Source organism: Zootoca vivipara, chromosome 8 (genome assembly GCF_965207765.1).
Source record: "Zootoca vivipara chromosome 8, rZooViv2.hap1.1, whole genome shotgun sequence".
NCBI classification, from domain to species: Eukaryota; Metazoa; Chordata; class Lepidosauria; order Squamata; family Lacertidae; genus Zootoca; species Zootoca vivipara.
In genome coordinates this window covers 87,669,760-87,691,026 of record NC_142591.1, presented here as the reverse complement: position 1 = coordinate 87,691,026, position 21,267 = coordinate 87,669,760, and the positions used below count along the sequence as shown (strand labels likewise).

At 55.6% G+C, this 21,267-nt stretch overlaps 1 protein-coding gene across 13 annotated transcripts in view; it reads right to left on the bottom strand.

Annotated features, from left to right (window-relative positions):
* Nucleotides 1–21,267, bottom strand: part of PLEC (plectin) — a 116,566-nt gene that overhangs the window by 63,009 nt on the left and 32,290 nt on the right. For 2 of the 13 annotated variants that reach the window (XM_035124590.3, XM_035124593.3), the window contains exon 1: nucleotides 1,825–1,918. The exons of 6 other annotated variants lie outside the window; for them this stretch is intronic. In XM_035124590.3, the coding sequence (XP_034980481.2) occupies nucleotides 1,825–1,903 (79 nt within the window). In that variant the 5' untranslated portion in view covers nucleotides 1,904–1,918. Of the gene's footprint in view, nucleotides 1–380; nucleotides 466–1,824; nucleotides 1,919–2,717; nucleotides 3,356–13,366; nucleotides 13,559–21,267 lie in introns of those variants that run through there. 5 more of the 13 variants (XM_035124592.3, XM_035124594.3, XM_035124596.3 and 2 more) reach the window with 4 other exon arrangements.

Sequence of the window (21,267 nt, the reverse complement as noted above, 5' to 3'; positions counted from 1 at the left end):
GGGGAAAAGTGAGGCAGCCTGGAAGAGAAGTCCCTTAGGGCCACCCAGAGGCTGGGAGCCGGGGCTCTTTGCCAGGGAGCAGAGGGTTTTTTTGGGGGGGGGTTGTCCCTCGGCTGGGTCCATGCAGACCATCTCCCTCCAGAGCTAGCCCGGCAGACTGGGGAGCCCCTCCTGAACACAACAGAGAGGCACTCTGTGCCAAGAGGGTGCCTGTGGGTGAGAAGACCTGGCATCGGATGTTCTGCCTTGCAGCTCAGGAGGCGGCAGCACTTCCTGTCCTCCTCCGGCTGCCTCTTTCCCAGAGACCTGTATCTCAGTCAACTTCCCCCTCCCCTCTTCCCCCCCCACCCAAATGCCACTGGGGGGCCGCTGTGCCCTACCTTGCCCCTGCTGGATCAGGTCTTCCATAAAGTAGCGTCCATCCTCCCAGTCCAAGGCTGGAGCTGCCATCCTGCTGCTGCTGCTGCTGCTGCTTGCAGAATGCAGAGCGCACCTTCCCTTCCCGCCAGATCCTGCCTCCCCGCCCCAGCCAGGACAAGCCCGTGCAGAGCCCCACAGCAGCAGCCACGGAAGCCCCTCTTTGCCCGCTGCCCGCCCCAGCAGCAGCCACACCCCACAGGCCTCGCCTGCCCGCTCCCTCCAACTCCCTCCAGCTCCCCAAATGCGCTCCAGCTGCCCTCCGGGAGCCGCCAGGATTCCTGAGGGGAGCCTTTGGTCCGAGGCTTTGCCTGGGAAAGGGAACTCAAGAGGCAGATGTTGGGACGAGGAGGGAGCAGGGGGGGGCACGCAGACTCCTGCAGGAATTGGTGGCCAAAAGAAGCTGGCAGGACTCTGCTCTTGTGTGTGTGGGGGGGATGTGCGCAGTCCCATTTGACCCTCCTCCACTCTCCCACTGCACAGTCTCGCCCCTTCTTTGCACCAGGGAAAAGCAGCCACAGGAGGTGCCCACGCAGGCCTGTGCTGCAGAAGAGACCCCCCCCCTTCCTTGATTTTGACTCCCCCAGGCAAAGGGGACAGGCAGGGGGCGGGCTTATTGAAGCAAGTTCTCTACCAATGGCAGAAATCCAGCTGGGGGTCCCCACTACAGCGCCACGAAAATAGCTGCTTGGGGCGGCGGCTGGGGGGGGGGGGGATGTTCCGGCCTCCCTCTCTCCCAGGACCAAAGCAATCAAACTCTCCCGGGAGGGCCAGAAGAGGGGGCGGGAGGAGCCGCCGGTGACTCACGCTGCTGGAATACGAGGCGGGTGCGCGACGCATTTCCTTCCGCGCGCAACGGAAAGTTGGAGTCCCCACATGACGGGCGGGGGGCGGCTGATGCCCGGCCCCTCCGCCTCCTCCAGCGGCAAAGGCAGGGCCGACACGTTGCAGCTCTGCTCGGCAAGCGAGTGGCCAGCTGGGGTGGGGTGGGGAGGGTCGCCAGCAGGAAAGCGTCCTGCGCGCCTGGTGCGGGCATCAAGGGGGGGGGGGTATTCTTGCAGAAACACTTTTCCTTTCCGCAAACTCCTCACGAGGAGTGCCCTCCAGAGATCTGGCCCCCCCAGCTGAAACCAGCAGCCCGGAGGCCCAGGAGATGGGCGGGGCAGCGCGCGGAGCGACGTGGGGGGCAGGATGCCGCGGAGCCAGGTCTCACCCACGCCCTGGGCACAAATGGGCACCCCTCCACCCCATCACGCGCAGAGACCCCCACCCACCCACCCAACCTGCTCTATCCAGCGCAGGGGCCGCGGGCAGAAGCAGCCAGGCCGGTCCAGGCGAGCGCACCTGCTGCCCCCTTGCCCCCACGTTCGTGCCCCCTTGCCCCCCGCATCCCAACCGCTAAGATACCTTCGTCCGACCTGCCCCCTTTCCTCCGGCGCCCCCTGCGCCGCTTCTTTCGGGACTCTTCCCCCGCAGCAGGGTCCATGGGGCAGCCCAGGGGCCTCGCTCTGACCTTGGCAAGCAGAAAGACGAGGCGCCGCCACCGGGAGTGGCCGCGAAGAAACGGCTAAGGATAGCCCGGCGCAGCAGCTGTTGCCCACCTGTCAGCGCGGCAGCGCCCCCTCCCTCAGGCACGCCAGATCTCTGGACTTACCCCCCACCCGACACGCACACAGGGCAGGGGGCCTCTTGCCCACAGCTCATACCCACGTGGCACAGATGCCAGCGGCAAAAGGGCGCCCCAGAAACCGCGGGCTCCCCAACTCCCAGATGAGCCTGGGGCAAAGGCCTCCCCTTCGCTGCTGCCGCTGCCGCCTTCCGCACCCCCCTTTCTTCTAGCTCATCCCAGGCACGTGGAAGCGCAGGAGGGGGTCGCGTTACTGGGCCAACATCAATGAATGGATGAAAGAATGAATGAAGAAGCCCGCCGTGTTGCAGCCTCTGACCCCAGATTTTGCAGGGGATGTGGGGCAAATGATCTGGACACCCCCCCCCCAAATTCTCCTCCTCCTGAGCCCACAATCACAGAACAACACAAGCAGCACCAAGGATCAAGAAGGCACCCAAGGGTGCTAGCTAAAAGGTAAGAAGGGAAACATCCCTGAGCTTTTGGCCCAAAACTGCATTTGCCCCCCCTCCACCTCCCAGACAACATGCCCAATTCCTGACACACCCACCTCCCCCCACCTGGCTTGGGCACTCAGCCACCACCTCTGCCCTCACCCAGCTGCAGCTCACTTCCCCCATAGCAGCTCCTGCCCCATAGCTCCCAGGCCTTCCCCACGTGGAGGGCATCTGACCTTCAGCAGGAGGGGCAGCAGAGGCCACCTGTGGCACTGCCCTGGCGGCAACCAGCTCCACGTGCCCAGCAAGCTCCTCCTTCCGGCGGTACTCCTGGCGTGAGCCCTCCTGGGGCTTCGGGGGGCAGGCCAGCGGGCCTGGCACGGTCTGGGTGCGAGGCGGGCGGGGGCGCGGGGCGGGCCTTGCCATGGCCACGGGCCGGCGGACGCGCTGCAAGGTGGCGGGCACAATCTCTGGTGGCAGGCGCAGGTACTGGCGCAGGTGCGCGATGCCCTCGTCCGTCAGGTACCAGTAGCAGTGGCGCCAGGCAAAGCTCTCGCGCACCAGGCCACGGGCATGCAGGGAGCCCATGGCCCGCTGGACTTGCAGGTGGGTGATGCCTGGCAGCTGGGGGTGGTAGCTGTGGGGGCGCCGGTCCTTCTGGGCCACCATGACCCCATCGCGGAAGAGCAGCTCGTAGATGGAGCGCAGCTGGTCCAAGGGCATCAGCATGCCTGCTACCATGGCGGCAGCAGAAGAGGGAGCAGCGGCCTAGCCTGGCTCTCCAAAGGGGCAGAAAAGTGTCTGTCTTGCCGGCTGGCTGCCTTCAACAGGAAGGAGGAAAGGATCCGACCGCCCTCCCTCCCCAGGAACCTCAGCCTGGCAAGCTCACAGAAGGCAGCTGAAGCTCCCTCTGAACTCCTCCCCCCCCCCCAGCAGCTGAGAGCGGGAGGGGGAAGAGCACATGCCGGCTCACTCCGCCACTACAACCTCTGCGCCTGCCTTGGAGTTCCCCACCCACTGGGGGTGGGCATTGCCAGGCCTGACTCAGCGGCAGGAGCAGCAGAGGAGGGGAGGGAGCAGGGCTGGCTGGCCAGCCCACAGAGCCCCGGGGAGCAGCAGTGCCTCGGAGCGCAAGCAGGAGCCGCCGCTGATGTCATCCAAGTTTCCTTCAAGTTGGCAGCCAGAAGGGTGGGGTGGGGGCGCATTCCCTGCCCACAGGGCTCCCCCTGACCCAGTGGAGAAACCACTCCAACCAGGCGGTGGCAGGGGGGGGAGGGCAGCTGCGGTGGCAGAAGTGGGGGAAGAACAGCTGGGATTCCTTCTGCCCCATGGTGGACACCTCCTGACTGAGGGAGGCAGGGTGCCCGGAGAAAGCCCAGCCCAGCAGGGTTAACCCTTGCCTTGGCACCCCATCACACATGGGGCACCCAAGTAGGCAGAAGAGATCCTTGCCAGCATGTCCCCCAATTCCCAGGAGTGAAAACTGAGGCACAGGAAAGCTCAACGGATGGGGGAGTGGGGGGGGAGAGAGAGGGAGAGTTATTTAGCCTGGAGAAGAGAAGGTTTAGCCTGGAGAAGAGAAGGTTAAGGGGTGATATGATAACCATGTTCAAATATATAAAAGGATGTCATATAAAGGAGGGAGAAAGGTTGTTTTCTGCTGCTCCAGAGAAGCGGACACGGAGCAACGGATTCAAACTACAAGAAAGAAAATTCCACCTAAACATTAGGAAGAACTTCCTGACAGTAAGAGCTGTTCGGCAGTGGAATTTGCTGCCAAGGAGTGTGGTGGAGTCTCCTTCTTTGGAGGTCTTTAAGCAGAGGCTTGACAGCCATATGTCAAGAATGCTTTGATGGCGCTTCCTGCTTGGCAGGGGGTTGGACTGGATGGCCCTTGTGGTCTCTTCCAACTCTATGATTCTATGATTCTATGATTCTATGATTTATTTGCTTGTTTTATAAAAGGTGTGCACTGTTTGATCATTTTTCAAAAAACCTCAAAGTGGTTTATGAATTGAATGATGTTATCAAGTAACAACAACTCCTAATACATTCAAAACAGATTGAAAACATACACCAACATCCTACATATCTGGGAACGCTTGCCGAAACAAGAATGGTTTTAGCAGGCCCCCAAAAGATTACAGTGAAGGTGGCTGCCTGGTGTCAATAGGCAGGGAATTCCAAAGTGTGGATGGTGTCACATTAAATGATCAGTTTCTTACAAATATGGAATTGGCATCACCCGTAGCAGTGCCAGTTCTTCTGATTCAAGTGATCAAGTGGGCATATATGGGGTTAAGGTGATATTACAGGTAAATGGGCCCCAAGTTGTTAGTAACAGGTGGCAAATCACCTATAATATTACAGAGGTCCTCACTAGAGCTGGGCAGAAAGGATTTGCCCCTCCTTGCCCCTCAGCTGCCCACTCTCCTCACGGCCCTGGAGCTATTTCTGGTTCAAGACATGGATGCTATTTCTATGACTGAATGAGGCTTTGCAATGCCCGCCTCCCCTGCCTCCAATTATAGCATCAGGCCCAGGCTGTATCAAGCCCCCCCCCCAACACACACACTAACTGCACCCCCTCCCCAATTCAAAGCCTGCCTGCCTCCTACTGTTCCTTACGAGCCACCTCAGCAACCAACTCCCTCTCCTTGTTGACAAGCTGGAACATGTGCAGAGGAGAAGGACCAAGATCAGGCATCCCCAAACTGTGGCCCTCCAGATGTTTTGGCCTACAACTCCCATGATCCCTAGCTAACAGGACCAGTGGTCGGGGAAGATGGGAATTGTAGTCCAAAACATCTGGAGGGCCTAAGTTTGGGGATGCCTGACCAAGAAGCTGAAAACCAAACCTGATGAGGAATGGTTGAAGGAGCTGGGTCGCACTCTGACTGAGTGAGAGGCGACATGAGAGCCATCTTCAAATCTCTCAAGGGCTGTCACATGGAAGAGGGAACAAGCGTGTTCTCTGCTGCTCTGGAGAGCAGGACTCGAAACTATGGCTTCAAGTGACAAGAAAAGAGATTCCCACTAAACATCAGGAAGAACTTTCTGACAGTAAGAGCTGTTCATCACTGGAGCAGTCTCCCTCCAGATGTTGGGGATTATTCTTTCTTGGAGGTTTTTAAGCAGAGGTTGGATGGCCATCTGTCATAGACGCTGTAGCTGAGATTCCTGCATTTCAGGGGGTTGGACTAGATTACTCTTGGGGGTCCCTTCCATCGCTACAGTTCTAAGATTTCTCTGCAGGGGGCCCGGAGGATCTGCCCCTAGATAGCCCCCCCCAAGAGCTCGGAGTGATAAATGCAGGTGGCAGAGCTCATGTTGCCCTCCCCCTTCCTTGCGCCGCCTCACTTTCCCAAGGAGTCCAGGAGTAAACCTTAGAGCCATCTGCACTTCAAGGATTCCACCTAAAGGAAGATTCCACCTAAACATTAGGGAGAACTTCCTGACAGTAAGAGCTGTTCGGCAGTGGAATTTGCTGCCAAGGAGTGTGGTGGAGTCTCCTTCTTTGGAGGTCTTTAAGCAGAGGCTTGACAGGCATATATCAAGAATGCTTTGATGGTGTTTCCTGCTTGGCAGGGGGTTGGACTGGATGGCCCTCGTGGTCTCTTCCAACTCTATGATTCTATGATTAACCTGGGAACAAAGCCCCCCACCCAGAAACAGGCCCTGCCACCCAGCAAGTGAGCTTGACTTGGAAGTGTGTGAAAAATGAAAGGCAGCCCAGCTCTGCTTCAGGACGGAGGCTGAGCTGGATTTGCCCAGGGCCACACCTTAGATCTCATCTCCATCAACACACAGACACAGACGCGCACATCCTTCTCAATGCAACCCCCCAACACATGTTCCCAGCCCATCCCTCCATTCCCACCCCCACCCCATCACTGGGTGAGGAGGGTATGACAGCAGGAAAAGCCAGCTCCTTTCCCAGGCTCTCCTGCCCTGCCCCCCCCCAAAAAAACCAGGGCAGGTTCCTGAGCTACCAGCCAAGGTCAATATTTGTCCAGGATTTGCCTCTGGCTGCTGCGCTTCCCCCAAGACACGGGGAGCCCCACCCAAGGCATGCAAAGCAGATGCAGACTGCCCTCTGGTGATGAGGAAGAACCTACTCCAGACACCCTGGCCCTCATCAGGGGACGAGGGAAAGCACTCTGCATATGCTCAGGGGGCACGCCCATGTTTTCACCGCAAACGCTGCAGGGCTGTCTTCTGGCTCTGGGGCCCGAGTTCTGCAGCTCTCTCGCCTTTTGGCCCCAGGGGCTTGAGACAGGGCACCGGGGGGGGGGCAGGGTGTAAAGGGATAAACAACCCAGATCTGGTCTGTAAGCAGCCTGACTGAGTGGAGGGCTGCAAAGCTCCCTTGGGTAAGGAATGCTCCTCCTCCCACCACACACACACACACAAATACACACCAGAGTTTACCTGCCCCCCAGCAGGAGATGCCTGTTATTCGGAGTCCACATCTGCACCTAGAGCAGCCCCCTATACTCCAAATGGGTACCCCAGAGAAACAGTGGGAGCCAGGCCTCAGCAAGAGCAGTGCCGGTGCCCTCCAGGAGGGGGCGCCAGCAGCTCAGACTGGGCAGCCTGGGCAGACAAAGAGCCTCCTGCCATCAGCCGCCCCCCCACCCCACCCCCACCGCTTTGGCCTCTGGCCTCTGGCCCAGAAGCCGGCAGGAAACAGGCTGCATTGTTCCAGGGAGCTAATCATTAGCCAGAAACTTCTTGCAGGGCTGGCCAGGGAGTAGCAGGCCAGGCCAGGAGCGCCTGAGAAAGGGAGGGAGAAAGCCAGAGAACCTGGGAAGAATCCGCCAAAGTCCAAGGGGCCAGGGAGGGGGGCACCAAGGAAGCAGAAGCAGACACCCATGGGAGAGGCGCCGTCGACATTCTGGACGCCAAGGCCTGCTTCCAACTCCCTGCCCCACCTGAGCCACCAGCCAGAGCCACCTCAGAACCTGCTCTGGGCAGAAGGAAATGGCTCCAGCAATTGAGCCAAGCAGCAGGAGGCCAGGTGAATGATCAGTGTAGAGTTGGAAGGGACCCCCAAGGGATATCTAGTCCAACCCTCTGCAGTGAAGGACTCACTACTAAATGATGGTGGAAGCATCCTTATGGCGGTTCATTTATTCAAATCATACACACATCCTGCAGTGAGACACCAGCAGATATAAACAGATGGCAGAAGAGAGCCAGACTGCAGAGCACTCACATAGCTGGCACCCAGTCAGGCAAGGAGCCTCAGCCGGGCCCAAGAGAAAGACAAACAGGATTTCTCAATGAAAACATCGACTGACCCATCGGCAGCAGAAGAGTCCATGCAAGGGATTGCAAGGAGGGGGCTTCCTTGAGAAGGGAAAGGTCTAAGGCCAAGGGATGGCGGGATTGCACTTGGGATGGGGGGGGGAGCCTGCATGCCCCACCCAGAATCAGAAAAAATGATGCCAGGAAAATGGCTTAACCCCCCAGGGTGCACCCAGCGGGGCCTCCTGAGGTATGCATAGAGGATTAGGAAAAGGATCAGAGGCTCTGAAGAACTTGGCCCCACACCACTAACCCCCAGGCCCCAAGAAGGGCAGCCTCCCCCCCAGCACCTCCCCTCCTCCTACCATTGCTGGGAAGTGCTTAGGAAAGGGCAGTTGTGAAAGTGGGGAGCAGGGAAGAAGCACTGGCAGGGAGAAAGGGAAGAGAAAAGTTTTTTTTCCTCTCTCATCGTAAGACTAGAACTTGTTGGAAGATTCAGGACAGATAAAAGAAACCCAGCCAGCGCAGGGTTAAACTGTGGAACTCCCTCCCCCAGGAGGCAGTGAAGGCCACTGTTAAAATTGGGAATGGGGGGCAGTTAAAAGACTCCCCCAAAATCCCAAGTCCCCACTACGGCCTCTAAAGCCAGGAGACAATGACCGTTGACACAAGCACCATACATTCACAACAGCAAAAAGGCGCAGAAAAGCAGCCTATACAATTGTAGCAATAAGCAGATACCACGCATAATACTGTTTCCTCTGACTATCCCATACAGAAAACTGTAGGAACTTCAACTAATTTCCAAAATTCAACGGTTTGACGGATTTCTTTGGTTGCAACGGCTAATGACTCCTCTGGAAGAGGGGAATGGTGGATTGAATCCTGATACAAAGGAGAAGCGCAGGAGCTCCCCTTGCAGCTAGGGGGGGGTGTAAATACTGTTATTGTTCTTTGGGGAAGAGGGCAGTTAACAGGTGTTGGGAAGTGGGGTTATTGACAGGATGGGTGGTGGGCTCATGTTTCTACTTTGTGACATATTTGTCATGTATTGATGATGCTGTTAAAAAGTGTATTAGGGGAAATGGGGAGAGGTCTTAAAAGGTCATGCAACCCCATGCTCGGGGTTCCTCCTCTTTGTTTGAACCTTTTTGCAACAAATAAAGGTCAGGTCTACTGACCGCTGATTTGCTTCTTTAACTTGGCTGGAGACTCCTTCTTTTGCTGACCAGAGGGACCCACAAGGAGTGGCACCCCGACGAGCTGGGCAGCGGAGTAAATCCACACCCAAGGATTTTCCTTTTATCACAACTTTTTGTTGCCTGAAATTTGGATTGTGGGATAAAATATAATGGATAGAATTCTACAGGATGTGGTATTAGTGTGTGAAAACAGTAAAGATCCCAGGATCCCCAGGCAGGCAGCTCTAGATAGGGGAGAAGTCAGGCTCCCCCACATTCCCCAACTGCCCTGCAAAACATCCCCCCCTCCTCCAGCGATGGGGGGGGGAGGCAGCAAGGCATCTGCTCAGAGAGGTCCTGGGGATCCCTGGTTTCATAGGCCTCCTCCACCGACAGGCGCAGCTCCCACCCCACCCCACTCAACACACAGCAAAATATGTCGCTGCTGCAGCTGCAGGAAAGCGCAGCGTCAGCAAAGCTCAGTGGCTGAAACGATGTCAGCCAGTGACAGGCAGGCGCCCGGATCTCTGCCTCCAGCCAGTCCCGTCTGCCAGGGAGACACATGGACGGACGCACACATGCCAAAGCGCCACTGGACATCAGGCCATGGCAACCACAAGCAGCTCCACGGGCCCCACAGAGAGAGAGAGAGAAAGACAAGCCAGGCAAAGCAACGAGAGGAGGGGGTCCCTGCTTAGGACCCCACAACTGGGCCCCCATCCAGTGGAAACCTCAAGGTGCCAGCTTCACAAACCCCACTCAGCCACCCAGAGCCCTGGCCCAGCTCCATCCTTTTTCTGCTCTAGAAAACTCTGTTCTTACAACCTGGGGAAGTTGCTCTCTCACACTCCAGCTCCCAAGCCTCTCAGAGCGGCAGCCCACTGGGTACAGGGAGGCAGGTGTTTCTGCAAGGGGAATAGACCCCCCCCATCCCACCCACCCCCGCTAGGGAATCTGCTTTGTTGACTGGGCACAATTTGCACCCAGGGTTCAGAGGAGGAGCCAACTGTGCAGCTTATGGAAACTGAAATCAAACCCCCAAAGGAGCTTGGTGGGGGGCAAATTAACACAGATATGCCACGACTGGGGGGGGGGTGGACCCTCCCCAAATTATGCTTTGTTCTCTCCAACCAAATCATCACACCTGGTGCACTCCTATGCTGTGCAGTTCAGGGGGAAGGACAGGCACAGCATAGGGACAAATGCAGCCACACACACACCCAGCTTCTCTGCGCTCCAAAGGCCCCTTGAAGAGCACAGGGTGTGGGGTGTCCTGAGAGGGAGATGGGGCACCAGAGATGTCATGGGGTCTCTTGGAGCACCCACCGTCCTCCCCACGGGTTGAGCCTCGCAGCTTAGTGCAGAAGGAGACATCTCCTCCTCTTCTGCCCCACATCATGGGGAAAAGCCTCTGCAGGCGATGGGCAGGATAGAGGCTCTGACCCCCCTGCTTACCCCAACCACCATCACTGCCCGAAGTGGGGCTGCCCAGGGATCTCTGTTCTGAGCCAGGGAACAAAGAGGCGGCTGTTTGCAAGGGGAGCCTGGCAGACTGTGCCAAGCCAGGAGGGCCTGGAGGGGGCAGGGGCCGGATTAATAATCAGGGGCAGCTTGTTCTCATGGTAAATCAGGCAGGCTGGCACAAAGGCACCTCTGCAGTGCCTTGGCAGCCCAAGGGGCACACACTCAAACCATGGCCACCCTGGCAATGTACGCAGGATCTGACAAACTGGGCCCCTCCCAGCCCACTCTGCAAGGCAAAAGCCCCCGCCTGGTCCGAGAGTCCAAGGGCAGCCCAAGGATGCCCACATCTGCACTGCACAGCAGCCCCCAGGCAGCCCCTCCCTCCTACAAGCAGGCCAAGGCAGCCTGCAGTGCCCCCCAACTGTTCCCAATGGGGCTTCTGTGTAGCCTCCTCTGAATATAGAAGATCCATCAAAGATGGGAGCTGGGAAGACGGTGAAGGGAACTGACTTAGGGGCATGTTCGACTGCCACGTGCTGCATTGGGGAGAGAGGGGATGGGCCATGTCGCTGTACCTATTTTTTACTATTTTTACATTATAGAATCGTAGAATTGTAGAGTTGGAAGGGTCCCCAGGGGTCATCTAGCCCAACCCCCTGCAATGCAGGAATTATATATAAAATGTATGTTGCGAGCCGCCCTGAGGTGTGCAGATGATGCGCAGTATACAAATTTAATGACTAAATAAAATAGCCTCTCTATGGACTAGTGCACTGAATCCTAGTGAGCGCTACTCAGGGCTCACCTGAGCCTCCCACCCACAAAGCACCCTGGAAGATGCCTTGCCCCCCCCAAGCTCTCCCTGGGTTTCCTCCTCTGCTGCCAACACTCCCCACCCCACCCCCAGGGCCTGGGTTGGTGAGTTACTGTTAAACCAATTCCCAGGCAGAGCCAGGCCAAGTGGCCAGGCCTTGAGGGTGCTGCTCTCGGACTGTGCACCCCCACCACACACACCCCATGGCATTTCAGGGGCTGTGGGGCAGAAGGCAACGCGTGTAGGGCAGGCCCTCACAGGGGAGAGGTCTCGCCTCAAGCAACAGCAGCTCAGGGCAGGCGCCCCACCTCTCACCTCACCCCCTCTCGACAGGCCCAGGGGAGGGAGTTCCCCACCCCACCCTGACCCCACCAACCAGCAGAGGAAACAAGCTGGGTGCCCCCCTGCCACCCGCCCCAGCTGAAAACGGAATAATAGAATAGAACCCTAGAGTTGGAAGGGGCCATGAGGGCCATCTAGTCCAACTTCCTGTGCAAGGCAGGAATCTTTCATCCAACGTGGGATTCGAACTCATGGCCCTGAGATTAACAGTCTCACGCTCTGCCAATTGAGCTGTCTCTCATAGCTTACTCATCGCAGAAGCCAACTCCTGGGGCAGAGGGGACCAGCCCCCAAAGTTGATGACACTGCCATTCAAATGGGTGTGTGCACCACATATTGTGATTGATTAGATGGGACAGGGCTTATCTGCCCCCCCCCAAAAAAATATTTTATTCAAGTTGGCATCCAGCCAGCTCCTACGCCAGGGACCTGGCACCCACCAGCTATGGAGAATCTTCTCTGGGGCCATGTCTCACCCAAGTGGTACAGCGGCAAGAGAGCCCCACTGATGTTTTGCAGGATCAGAGCCGTGTGGGGACATCTAGCCCAGGTGGTTGGACACAATCAGGGCAGAAGGCAGCATCCGGCAGATGGGGGTAAACTGCCCCAGACCCCCTAGAGCAGAGACTCTACACAACCAACACACGGGTGACTTTGTGTGTACTTTGCAAAGCGCCATTGGGAGGTGAAGGGTCGGATCCAACCCTAGGCTGGAGGTCATGGTGCCTCTCAGCTGCTCCCCTACCCAAAACAAACACTCCAGCCTGGCCTTGACAGCTCTCTGCACATGGCCTTGCGCCTCTTACCTTCCCACCCGCTTGCAAATTCCCCAACACAGATTTCGCTGCCTGCAGGTCTCCGATGCAATCAGACAGCTCCGTCCGCTCTCCCTTACTGCCCCTGATCTGGGGGGGGGGGCAGATCAGAAGGATAGCACCCCCGCCCTCTTTCCCTTCCTTCCTCTACCCCCTCCCCCGCAGCTCATCCCTCCAGGAAACCCCTGGGCCTCCTGTGAGAGAAAGGCTGAGAAACTCAGCTGAGCAACGCCTTCACTCCCTTCCTGCCCCATGTCGGGTTTCAGACTGTAGCCTCCTGGGGCAGAGACCTGCTTCCTGCAAAGTCACAAGCGGCGGCGGCGCTTTCAAAAGCGGGCGGCTCCCCGGGGATATTTCCCAGCCCCACCGAGAGACGCTGTCGGGGGCTGGGCGGAGCGGCTGCCCGCGGGACCTGCGGCAGGAGCGACTCCCCACCCAGAACCCAGGGCGTCTCTAACCTCCGGCTGAATGCAGCCCTACGAAAAGACACCCTCTTCCCCCAGCCAAGCTCAAGTTGATCAGCGGCCGCCGCAGCCGAGGAAACTCGAACAGGGGCTTCCCTCCAAACGGGGGGCTGGGGGCGGCCCAGAGTCGCAACCCTGCCTGCACCGGAAGGGCGGCTGCCCCACAGAGAGCGGAGGAGCCGCGGGGTTCCCGGGGGCGAGTTGGGCGGGGAAAGTGTCAAAGGTCAGCGGTGGCCGGAGCCCCGAAGGCCTCCCGGATCCATCTCGAGGCTGCCCCCCGCTCCTCCGAGCACCCCTCGACGGGACGGGCCTCCGGAGGGCCTCGCCTCGGAGCCACCGCCCCAGGCCTGCCGCTGTCCCTCACCTGGCCGGGCAGAGGTGCTGCGCGGTAGCCGAGGGATTGGGGGGGCGGCCTGCCCCACCCAGGCGCGCGCACCGGACCCCTCCGCCCCACCGCAGTCCTGGCAGGGGCCGCCCCGTTTGTTTCTGCCCCCCTTCTCTCCCGCAGCGCGTCTCCCGGGGGCGCAGGCAGGCGGCCGTCGGTCGGTCGGGTACCTTTGAGCGAGCTGATCTCGTGCTGGATGGAGCGCGCCGAGTCCATGGCGGCGGCGGCGTTATCGGGGCGTCCTGCTCGGCAGGCGCTGGCCGGGGGCTCTGTCGGCGGAGGGGGCCGGGCCCACCGGCAGCGTCGCAGCAGCCAATCAGCGTGCGGGGCTCCGCCGGTCCCGTCCAGCAACGAGCGGGAAGCCGCGCGGTCCTGCCGCGGCCACTGCGGCACTTTGGAGGGGGGGAGGCGCGTCGCGCAGGACCCGCCCCCGCGGCCAGCCGGGCCATGCCAGGCCCGCCCCTCGCCCCGCACGTGCGCCCCGGCTGCACTCTACACACACTTTAGTGACAGCCGCCTCCCCCCCCCCAAAAAAAACACCCCCAAGTCCGCTGCAGCCGGACGCAGCTTTTGCAAAGAACCGCGGCCTCGAGAGTTGGAGACCTTGAGCTGCGACTGCAGCAATCCAGCCCCCGCCAAGGCTCCAGATTGGGGGGGGGGGGACTAGGCTGCAGGACCAGGAGGCCTTGGCAAGGCAAGAGCGGCTCCGCTGCAGCACACCAGCGGGGGCTCCTTCCTTCTGCCAAGGCCCCTCCTCGCCGTGGGACGCAGGTAGAGTGCGCCTGGACAGGGAACTTTCACGTGCTGGCACATCTAAGCGCTGCCTCACCTAGTGAAGTATAAATGGCACACAGGACAGGAGGGGCAAGTCGTAAACCCTGCAGAACACGGCGGGGGGAGTCACACACCCAAAATATAGGTACAGTAGAAGTGTGCATGCACACGAAAGCTCATACCAAAATAAAAACTTAGTTGGTCTTTAAGGTGCTACTGAAGGATTTTTTTTATTTTGCTTCGACTCAGACCAACACGGCTACCTATCTGTAAATAGGTACAGTAGGTAGCTGTGTTGGTCTGCCATAATAGAAACAAAATAAAAAATTTACTTCCAGTAACACCTTAGAGACCAACTAAATTTGTCATTGATATGAGCTACTACTTCTTCAGATACACTGAAACAGAAGTCACCATACCCTTATATATAGTGAGATATATGATGAGATAAGAATCCAATGTCTCTATTCATGATAAAGCTATTTTTAGCCATCTCACCCCTTGCTTTTCCCTGTAAGACCAATTGCAGTTGTTAATAATAGTAGTAGTAATAATAATAATAATTTATTATTTATACCCCACCCATCTGGCTGGATTTCCCCAGCCACTCTGGGTGGCTTCCAACAGATTATTAAAATACAATAATCTATTAAACATTAAACACTTCCCTTAACAGTCGTCAACAGGTTTACCACACCTATCAACCAAATCACCTATTCCCACCGCCCTTCTGAGTAATACCCCTCCCCACCCTCTCACTATATATAAGGGTCTGGTGACTTCTGTTTCAGTGTATCGGAAGAAGTGTGCATGCACACAAAAGCTCATACCTATGACAAACTTAGCTGGTCTCTAAGGTGCTACTGGAAGGAATTTTTAAATTTTGTTTCGACATCCAAAATATTTTGTTTCGACATCCAAAACATCCAAATATTTGGGAGTGCTTGGAGGCCCCATGGAGCCTTCAGTGTGGGTTCCGCAGGGCTCAATCCTATCCCCCATGTTCTTTAACTTCTATATGAAACCGCTGGGTAGGGTTATCCGGAGGTTCAGAGTATGTTGTCAGCAGGAGGCTGATGACACTCAGCCCTATTTCTTCTTTACATCTGCAGGTGAGGCAGTGGAAGTGCTGGGCCAGTGTCTTGCCTTGGTAATGGACTGGATGAGAGCCAACAAACTGAGGCTCAATCCAGATAAGATGGAGGCACTGTTAGTGGGTGGTTCCTTAGACCAGATGGGTGGGAGGTCGCCTGCTCTTGATGGGGTTACGCTTCCCCTGAAGAAGCAGGTTCATAGTTTGGGGTTACTCCTGGATCCTTTGCTGTCGCTCAAGGCTCAGGTGGCCTCAGTGGCCCAGAGTGTGCTCCATAAGCGTTGGCTGGTGGCCCAGCTACACCCCTGTCTGGACAGGGATAGCCTGACTACTGTTGTCTAAGCCCTGCTAACCTCAAGGTTAGAGTACTGCAATGCGTTATACGTAGGGCTGCCTCTGAAGACGGTTTGGAAACTTCAGCTGGTGCAAAATTCAGTGGCCAGGTTGCTCACTGAAGCAAGAGGTTTGAGCATATTACACCTGGTCCAACTGGCTACAAATTAGTTTCTGGGGAAGCAGCATTGTAATATAGTAGCCGATGAACCTGAGAGAGAGATGAGTGGAAGTCAATTAGAAGGGGAGAAGATAAAGGGAAATAATTAAAGGAGATTATAGGAGGAGCGTATTTGGAATACTATGATTATAATAATTTTGGTTTTGAATGACTGAATAATTTTTGTCTGTATTTTCTTTTCTTTCCCCCCCTTTTTTCTGTTTTTCTGTCTTGCTTTCAGAGTCACGAGTATTACAATCTGAGTTGGATTTAAGTTGAATGTTTGAATTTAATTTTCTAATTTTCAACTTATATCTTTATTGGTAATATTGTTAATTTTAGATCTCTTATTTATTATGATTTTGTATTTTTTCATTATTATTTCAAGTGTGTGTGAGTTTATATGTGTGTTCATTTTAATTTGAATCTCAATAAAGTTTATTTTTAATAATCATCATAATAACACAAATTAGTTTCTGGGCCCAATTCAAATAGATGAAGGGCAATCGTAATAATAACAATAATAGGAGGAGAGCACAGCATGAGAGGGGTGTGTCCTGTGCCCTCCAGAAGGGCACGGCTGGTGCAGGAACACCAGGTCAACAGACAGCTGGGGTTACTGGAACCTGGGAGGGAGGGAGGATCCTGCTCCTGCACAGCACTCCTCTTTCTCCTGCTGCTGCTTGACGGGAGGCAGCTCTAACAGGCTGTCGGAAGAACTCTGCTGGATCAGGGCCAACATCTTGTTCCCACAGAAGGCACCCAGATGCCAAGAGCCCTCTCCTCTCCAGCAATGGGTCTCAGACTTCTGTGGAGGCAGAGAGAAGCCGTTATGGCTGGTAGCCAAGAGCCTTCAGGAGTCTTCTTTTCCATGGATTTGTCTATGCCTTGTCCACAGGGAGGACAAGGGGGGAGGAGGACTGAAGTCACAGGAACTGGAAGCTCGGCCTTCATGATCAAGAGGAGCGTGGCAGAGGTGAAGTGGAATCTCCCACATCTGTGCAGGTCATTGAATGGTAGAGTTGGAAGGGACCCCAAGGGTCACCTAGTCCAACCCCCTGCAATGCAGGAATCTCAGCTGAAGCATCCCTGACCGAGGGCCAGCCAACTTCTGCTTAAAAATCTCCAAGGAAGGAGACCTTCTGAAGGAGTCTGTTCCACTGTCAAACAGCTCTTACTGTCAATAAAGTTATTCCTGATCTTCGGTCGGAATCTCCTTTCTTGTAACTTGAAGCCATTGTCTGTCCCCACATCACTCTGAGCCTCCCACCGTCAGCCTGGTGCCAGGGGATGCCCAGTGGGCACAAGGCTGCAGAGGTTGCAAGCTGGCCTGGGCTCTTCACGGCCTCCACCCACCCACCCAATGCCCCTTGGCAGAAACACCAGCTGAGATGTGCACTCCCCAAAATAAAAAAATAAAATAAAATAACCTAGCTCCTACCTCTGTGTCAAATGTGCAGAATTCCTGGTTACACTGTGGGGCTTGGGACTGGAAATGGGGGGGGGGCAGAGAGGAAGTGACTCAACCCCAGCAGCTGTAGTTCCCAGGCTCCAGCAGCAGCCAGCACAGGGTCCTAGTGCCTGACAGGCCCAAAGCAACAGCCCACATGGCTAAGGGGACAGGCAGCAGGCGGCACATGGTGTGCTGATGTTCCCAGCTCCACAAGGCTGCTATTTGTGTAAAAGGAAAAGGGGCAGAGCACAAGGCCTGGCCCCCACCACAGGTGGCAAAGCAGCCTCCGGCCTCAGCCCTCCTCCACTGAGCCAGAACCAGAGATCTGCTCAGCTGCAACTTGTTGTTGTTGTTTAGTCGTTTAGTCGTGTCCGACTCTTCGTGACCCCATGGACCATAGCACGCCAGGCACTCCTGTCTCGCACTGCCTCCCGCAGTTTGGTCAAACTCATGTTCGTAGCTTCGAGAACACTGTCCAACCATCTCATCCTCTGTCGTCCCCTTCTCCTAGTGCCCTCAATCTTTCCCAACATCAGGGTCTTTTCCAAGGATTCTTCTCTTCTCATGAGGTGGCCAAAGTATTGGAGCCTCAGCTTCACGATCTGTCCTTCCAGGGAGCACTCAGGGCTGATTTCCTTCAGAATGGATAGGTTTGATCTTCTTGCAGTCCATGGGACTCTCAAGAGTCTCCTCCAGCACCATAATTCAAAAGCATCAATTCTTCGGCGATCAGCCTTCTTTATGGTCCAACTCTCACTTCCATACATCACTACTGGGAAAACCATAGCTTTAACTATACGGACCTTTGTCGGCAAGGTGATGTCTCTGCTTTTTAAGATGCTGTCTAGGTTTGTCATTGCTTTTCTCCCAAGAAGCAGGCGTCTTTTAATTTCGTGACTGCTGTCACCATCTGCAGTGATCAAGGAGCCCAAGAAAGTAAAATCTCTCACTGCCTCCATTTCTTCCCCTTCTATTTGCCAGGAGGTGATGGGACCAGTGGCCATGATCTTGGTTTTTTTGATGTTGAGCTTCAGACCATATTTTGCGCTCTCCTCTTTCACCCTCATTAAAAGGTTCTTTAATTCCTCCTCGCTTTCTGCCATCAAGGTTGTGTCATCTGCATATCTGAGGTTGTTGATATTTCTTCCAGCAATCTTAATTCCGGCTTGGGATTCATCTAGTCCAGCCTTTCGCATGATGAATTCTGCATATAAGTTAAATAAGCAGGGAGACAATATACAACCTTGTCGTACTCCTTTCCCAATTTTGAACCAATCAGTTGTTCCATATCCAGTTCTAACTGTAGCTTCTTGTCCCACATAGAGATTTCTCAGGAGACAGATGAGGTGATCAGGCACTCCCATTTCTTTAAGAACTTGCCATAGTTTGCTGTGGTCGACACAGTCAAAGGCTTTTGCATAGTCAATGAAGCAGAAGTAGACGTTTTTCTGGAACTCTCTAGCTTTCTCCATAATCCAGTGCATGTTTGCTATTTGGTCTCTGGTTCCTCTGCCCCTTCGAAATCCAGCTTGCACTTCTGGGAGTTCTCGGTCCACATACTGCCTAAGCCTGCCTTGTAGAATTTTAAGCATAACCTTGCTAGCGTGTGAAATGAGCGCAATTGTGCGGTAGTTGGAGCATTCTTTGGCACTGCCCTTCTTTGGAATCGGGATGTAGACTGATCTTCTCCAATCCTCTGGCCATTGCTGAGTTTTCCAAACTTGCTGGCATATTTGGGTGTAGCAACTAGCAGGGGCCTGTATAGCAACAACCTCAACTCTACCATTCTTATTATACCATTCTGGTATAGCCCAGTCTCAAATTTACCATTCTTGGGCAAAGTGATTGAGCGGGTGGTTGCTGAACAACTCCAGGCACACCTGGAAGAAGCGGACCATTTGGATCCCTTCCAGTCGGGATTCAGGCCTCATCATGGGAATGAAACTGCCTTGGTCGCACTGGTCGATGATCTCCGGCGGGCTAGGGACAAAGGTGAGAGCTGTTTCCTAGTTCTGCTGGATCTCTCAGCGGCCTTCGACACCATTGACCATAACATCCTTCTGGACCATCTAGAAGGGTTGGGAGCTGGGGGCACTGCCATACAGTGGTTCCGCTCCTTCCTCCTGGGCCGCGTTCAGAAAGTGGTGGTGGGGGATGAGTGTTCAGACCCTGAGCACTCACTTGTGGGGTGCCTCAGGGTTCCGTTCTCTCCCCCATGCTTTTTAACATCTATATGAAGCCGCTGGGAGAGATCATCAGGGGGTTTGGGCTGGGTGTTCATCAGTATGCGGATGACACCCAGCTCTACCTCTCTTTCAAATCAGAACCAGTGAAGGCGGTGAAGGTCCTGTGTGAGTGCCTGGAGGCGGTTGGAGGATGGATGGTGGCTAACAGATTGAGGTTGAATCCTAACAAGACAGAAGTATTGTTTTTGGGGGACAGGGGACGGGCGGGTGTGGGGGACTCCCTGGTCCTGAATGGGATAACTGTACCCCTGAGGGACCAGGTGCGCAGCCTGGGAGTCATTTTGGACCCACAGCTGTCCATGGAGGTGCAGGTTAATTCTGTGTCCAGGGTGGCTGTCTACCAGCTCCATCTGGTACGCAGGCTGAGACCCTACCTGCCTGCGGACTGTCTCACCAGAGTAGTGCCTTCATATTGCAAATGAATCTCAGAACTAGGTTCTGCAAGATCACACCCTCCAGAACATGCCTGCAGGAGGAAATGACCAGAGAGCCCCCCTGGGTTGTTTTTCCAGCCACTGGGTCCCAGGCTGCTCTGTACCAGCCCCAAGGCAGAAGGGGAAGCAGAACACACACCGTGTGGCTTTTGGCTCTGATCTTTAATACTTCAGAACCCGTGCAGATTGAAACAGAAGTGGCAATCTGAAGCAGGCAGCTCAGAAGTATCAGCTCCTTCTGGCATCTCTCCTGGAGGAGAGGAAAGGAACATGACTGGGGCCTGCCTGTGTTGCAGAGAAGGCTGCTCAGTCACGCCTCTGGGAAGGGAGAATAACGCCTATAGGGCCCTCCTCCTTAGAAAACTCAGGTCACCTTTCTGTCCACTATCAGAGAACATCAGGAGAGCCTGCGGGATCAGGCCAATGGCCCATCTACGGTAGTCCTGTTCTCACAGTGGCCCAGCAGATGCCCCAATGGGAGAGACTCAAGCAGGACTCGAACACAAGAGCAGCACTCTCCCCTCCTGTGTCTTCCCGCAACTGGGGTTTGGAAGCGCTGCTGCCTCCAAGAACATGGGGCCCATTGCGTAGCACGACCCACAGAAAAAGGAAGGCAGAGTCTGCACCGGGAGCAGATCCTGGGGGCTTCCTGAAAACCCATTTTATTCTTTCTATAGTCAGTTTCTAGTCCTTATGGCAGAGCAGACAGCTTTAAAAATGTGTGGGAAGTTGTAAGTTGCCTTGAAATCCCAGAAATTGGAGGAGGAGGAGGAGGAGGAGGAGGGGGGGGGAGCTGGCTAAGGTCCCCTGGGGTCTGGCAATATGGACATGAGACGCCGCCTGCCTCCTTGCAAGGCGCTCTCCACGCTTCTCAGGCCAGGGGGGGGGCAGTTCTTTTCTTTCAAACTGGGGACTGAAACTGGCGACTTCTGCAAGCCAAGCCAAGCCTGAGATGAGGCTCCAGCATGTCTCCTTCTCCCTAACCAGGATGAGCAGAAGTAGAATTTTGCAAACAGTAGAAAAGTACAGAATAAATTATGCCTGGCCCTCAGAACCCATTTGGGGAATTTTTTTGAATAAAGGTGAAAGGCAGCTGCACAGAATTTGATGGGTTCCTTTGAGCCTAAGAACACCCCTGCTTGGATCAGGCTGAAAGGAGCCCCCCCTGAATCAGCCCCCTCTTCCTTCGGGGGCCAAGCAGGTGCCTCTTCTGGAAGCCCACGAGGAGGCAGGACCCCAGGGCACCTGCCGTGCTCTCCTGCCCTGGGCCATTCAGAAGCATGACAGTACCTGCTCCAACTGTGGAGGCCCAGCAGAACCAGGAGCAGGGCTATTTTTCTAGAAAAAGAGGTGCCAGAACTCATCTTGAACGCCTCCCTTGTTCTCTTACGATGGCAATGGTGCCAGAAACAAGTTCGGGTGAGTTCCGGCTTTTAAAAAGCCCTGGTCAGGAGCCACGGAGAGCCTCCATCAATTTCTCCAACCCTCTTTTAAAACCACCCTGAGTTTGTGTCCATCACTACATCTTGTGGGAGGGAGTTCCACCGTTTAACTACGAGGCACTGCATGCAGAGCTTA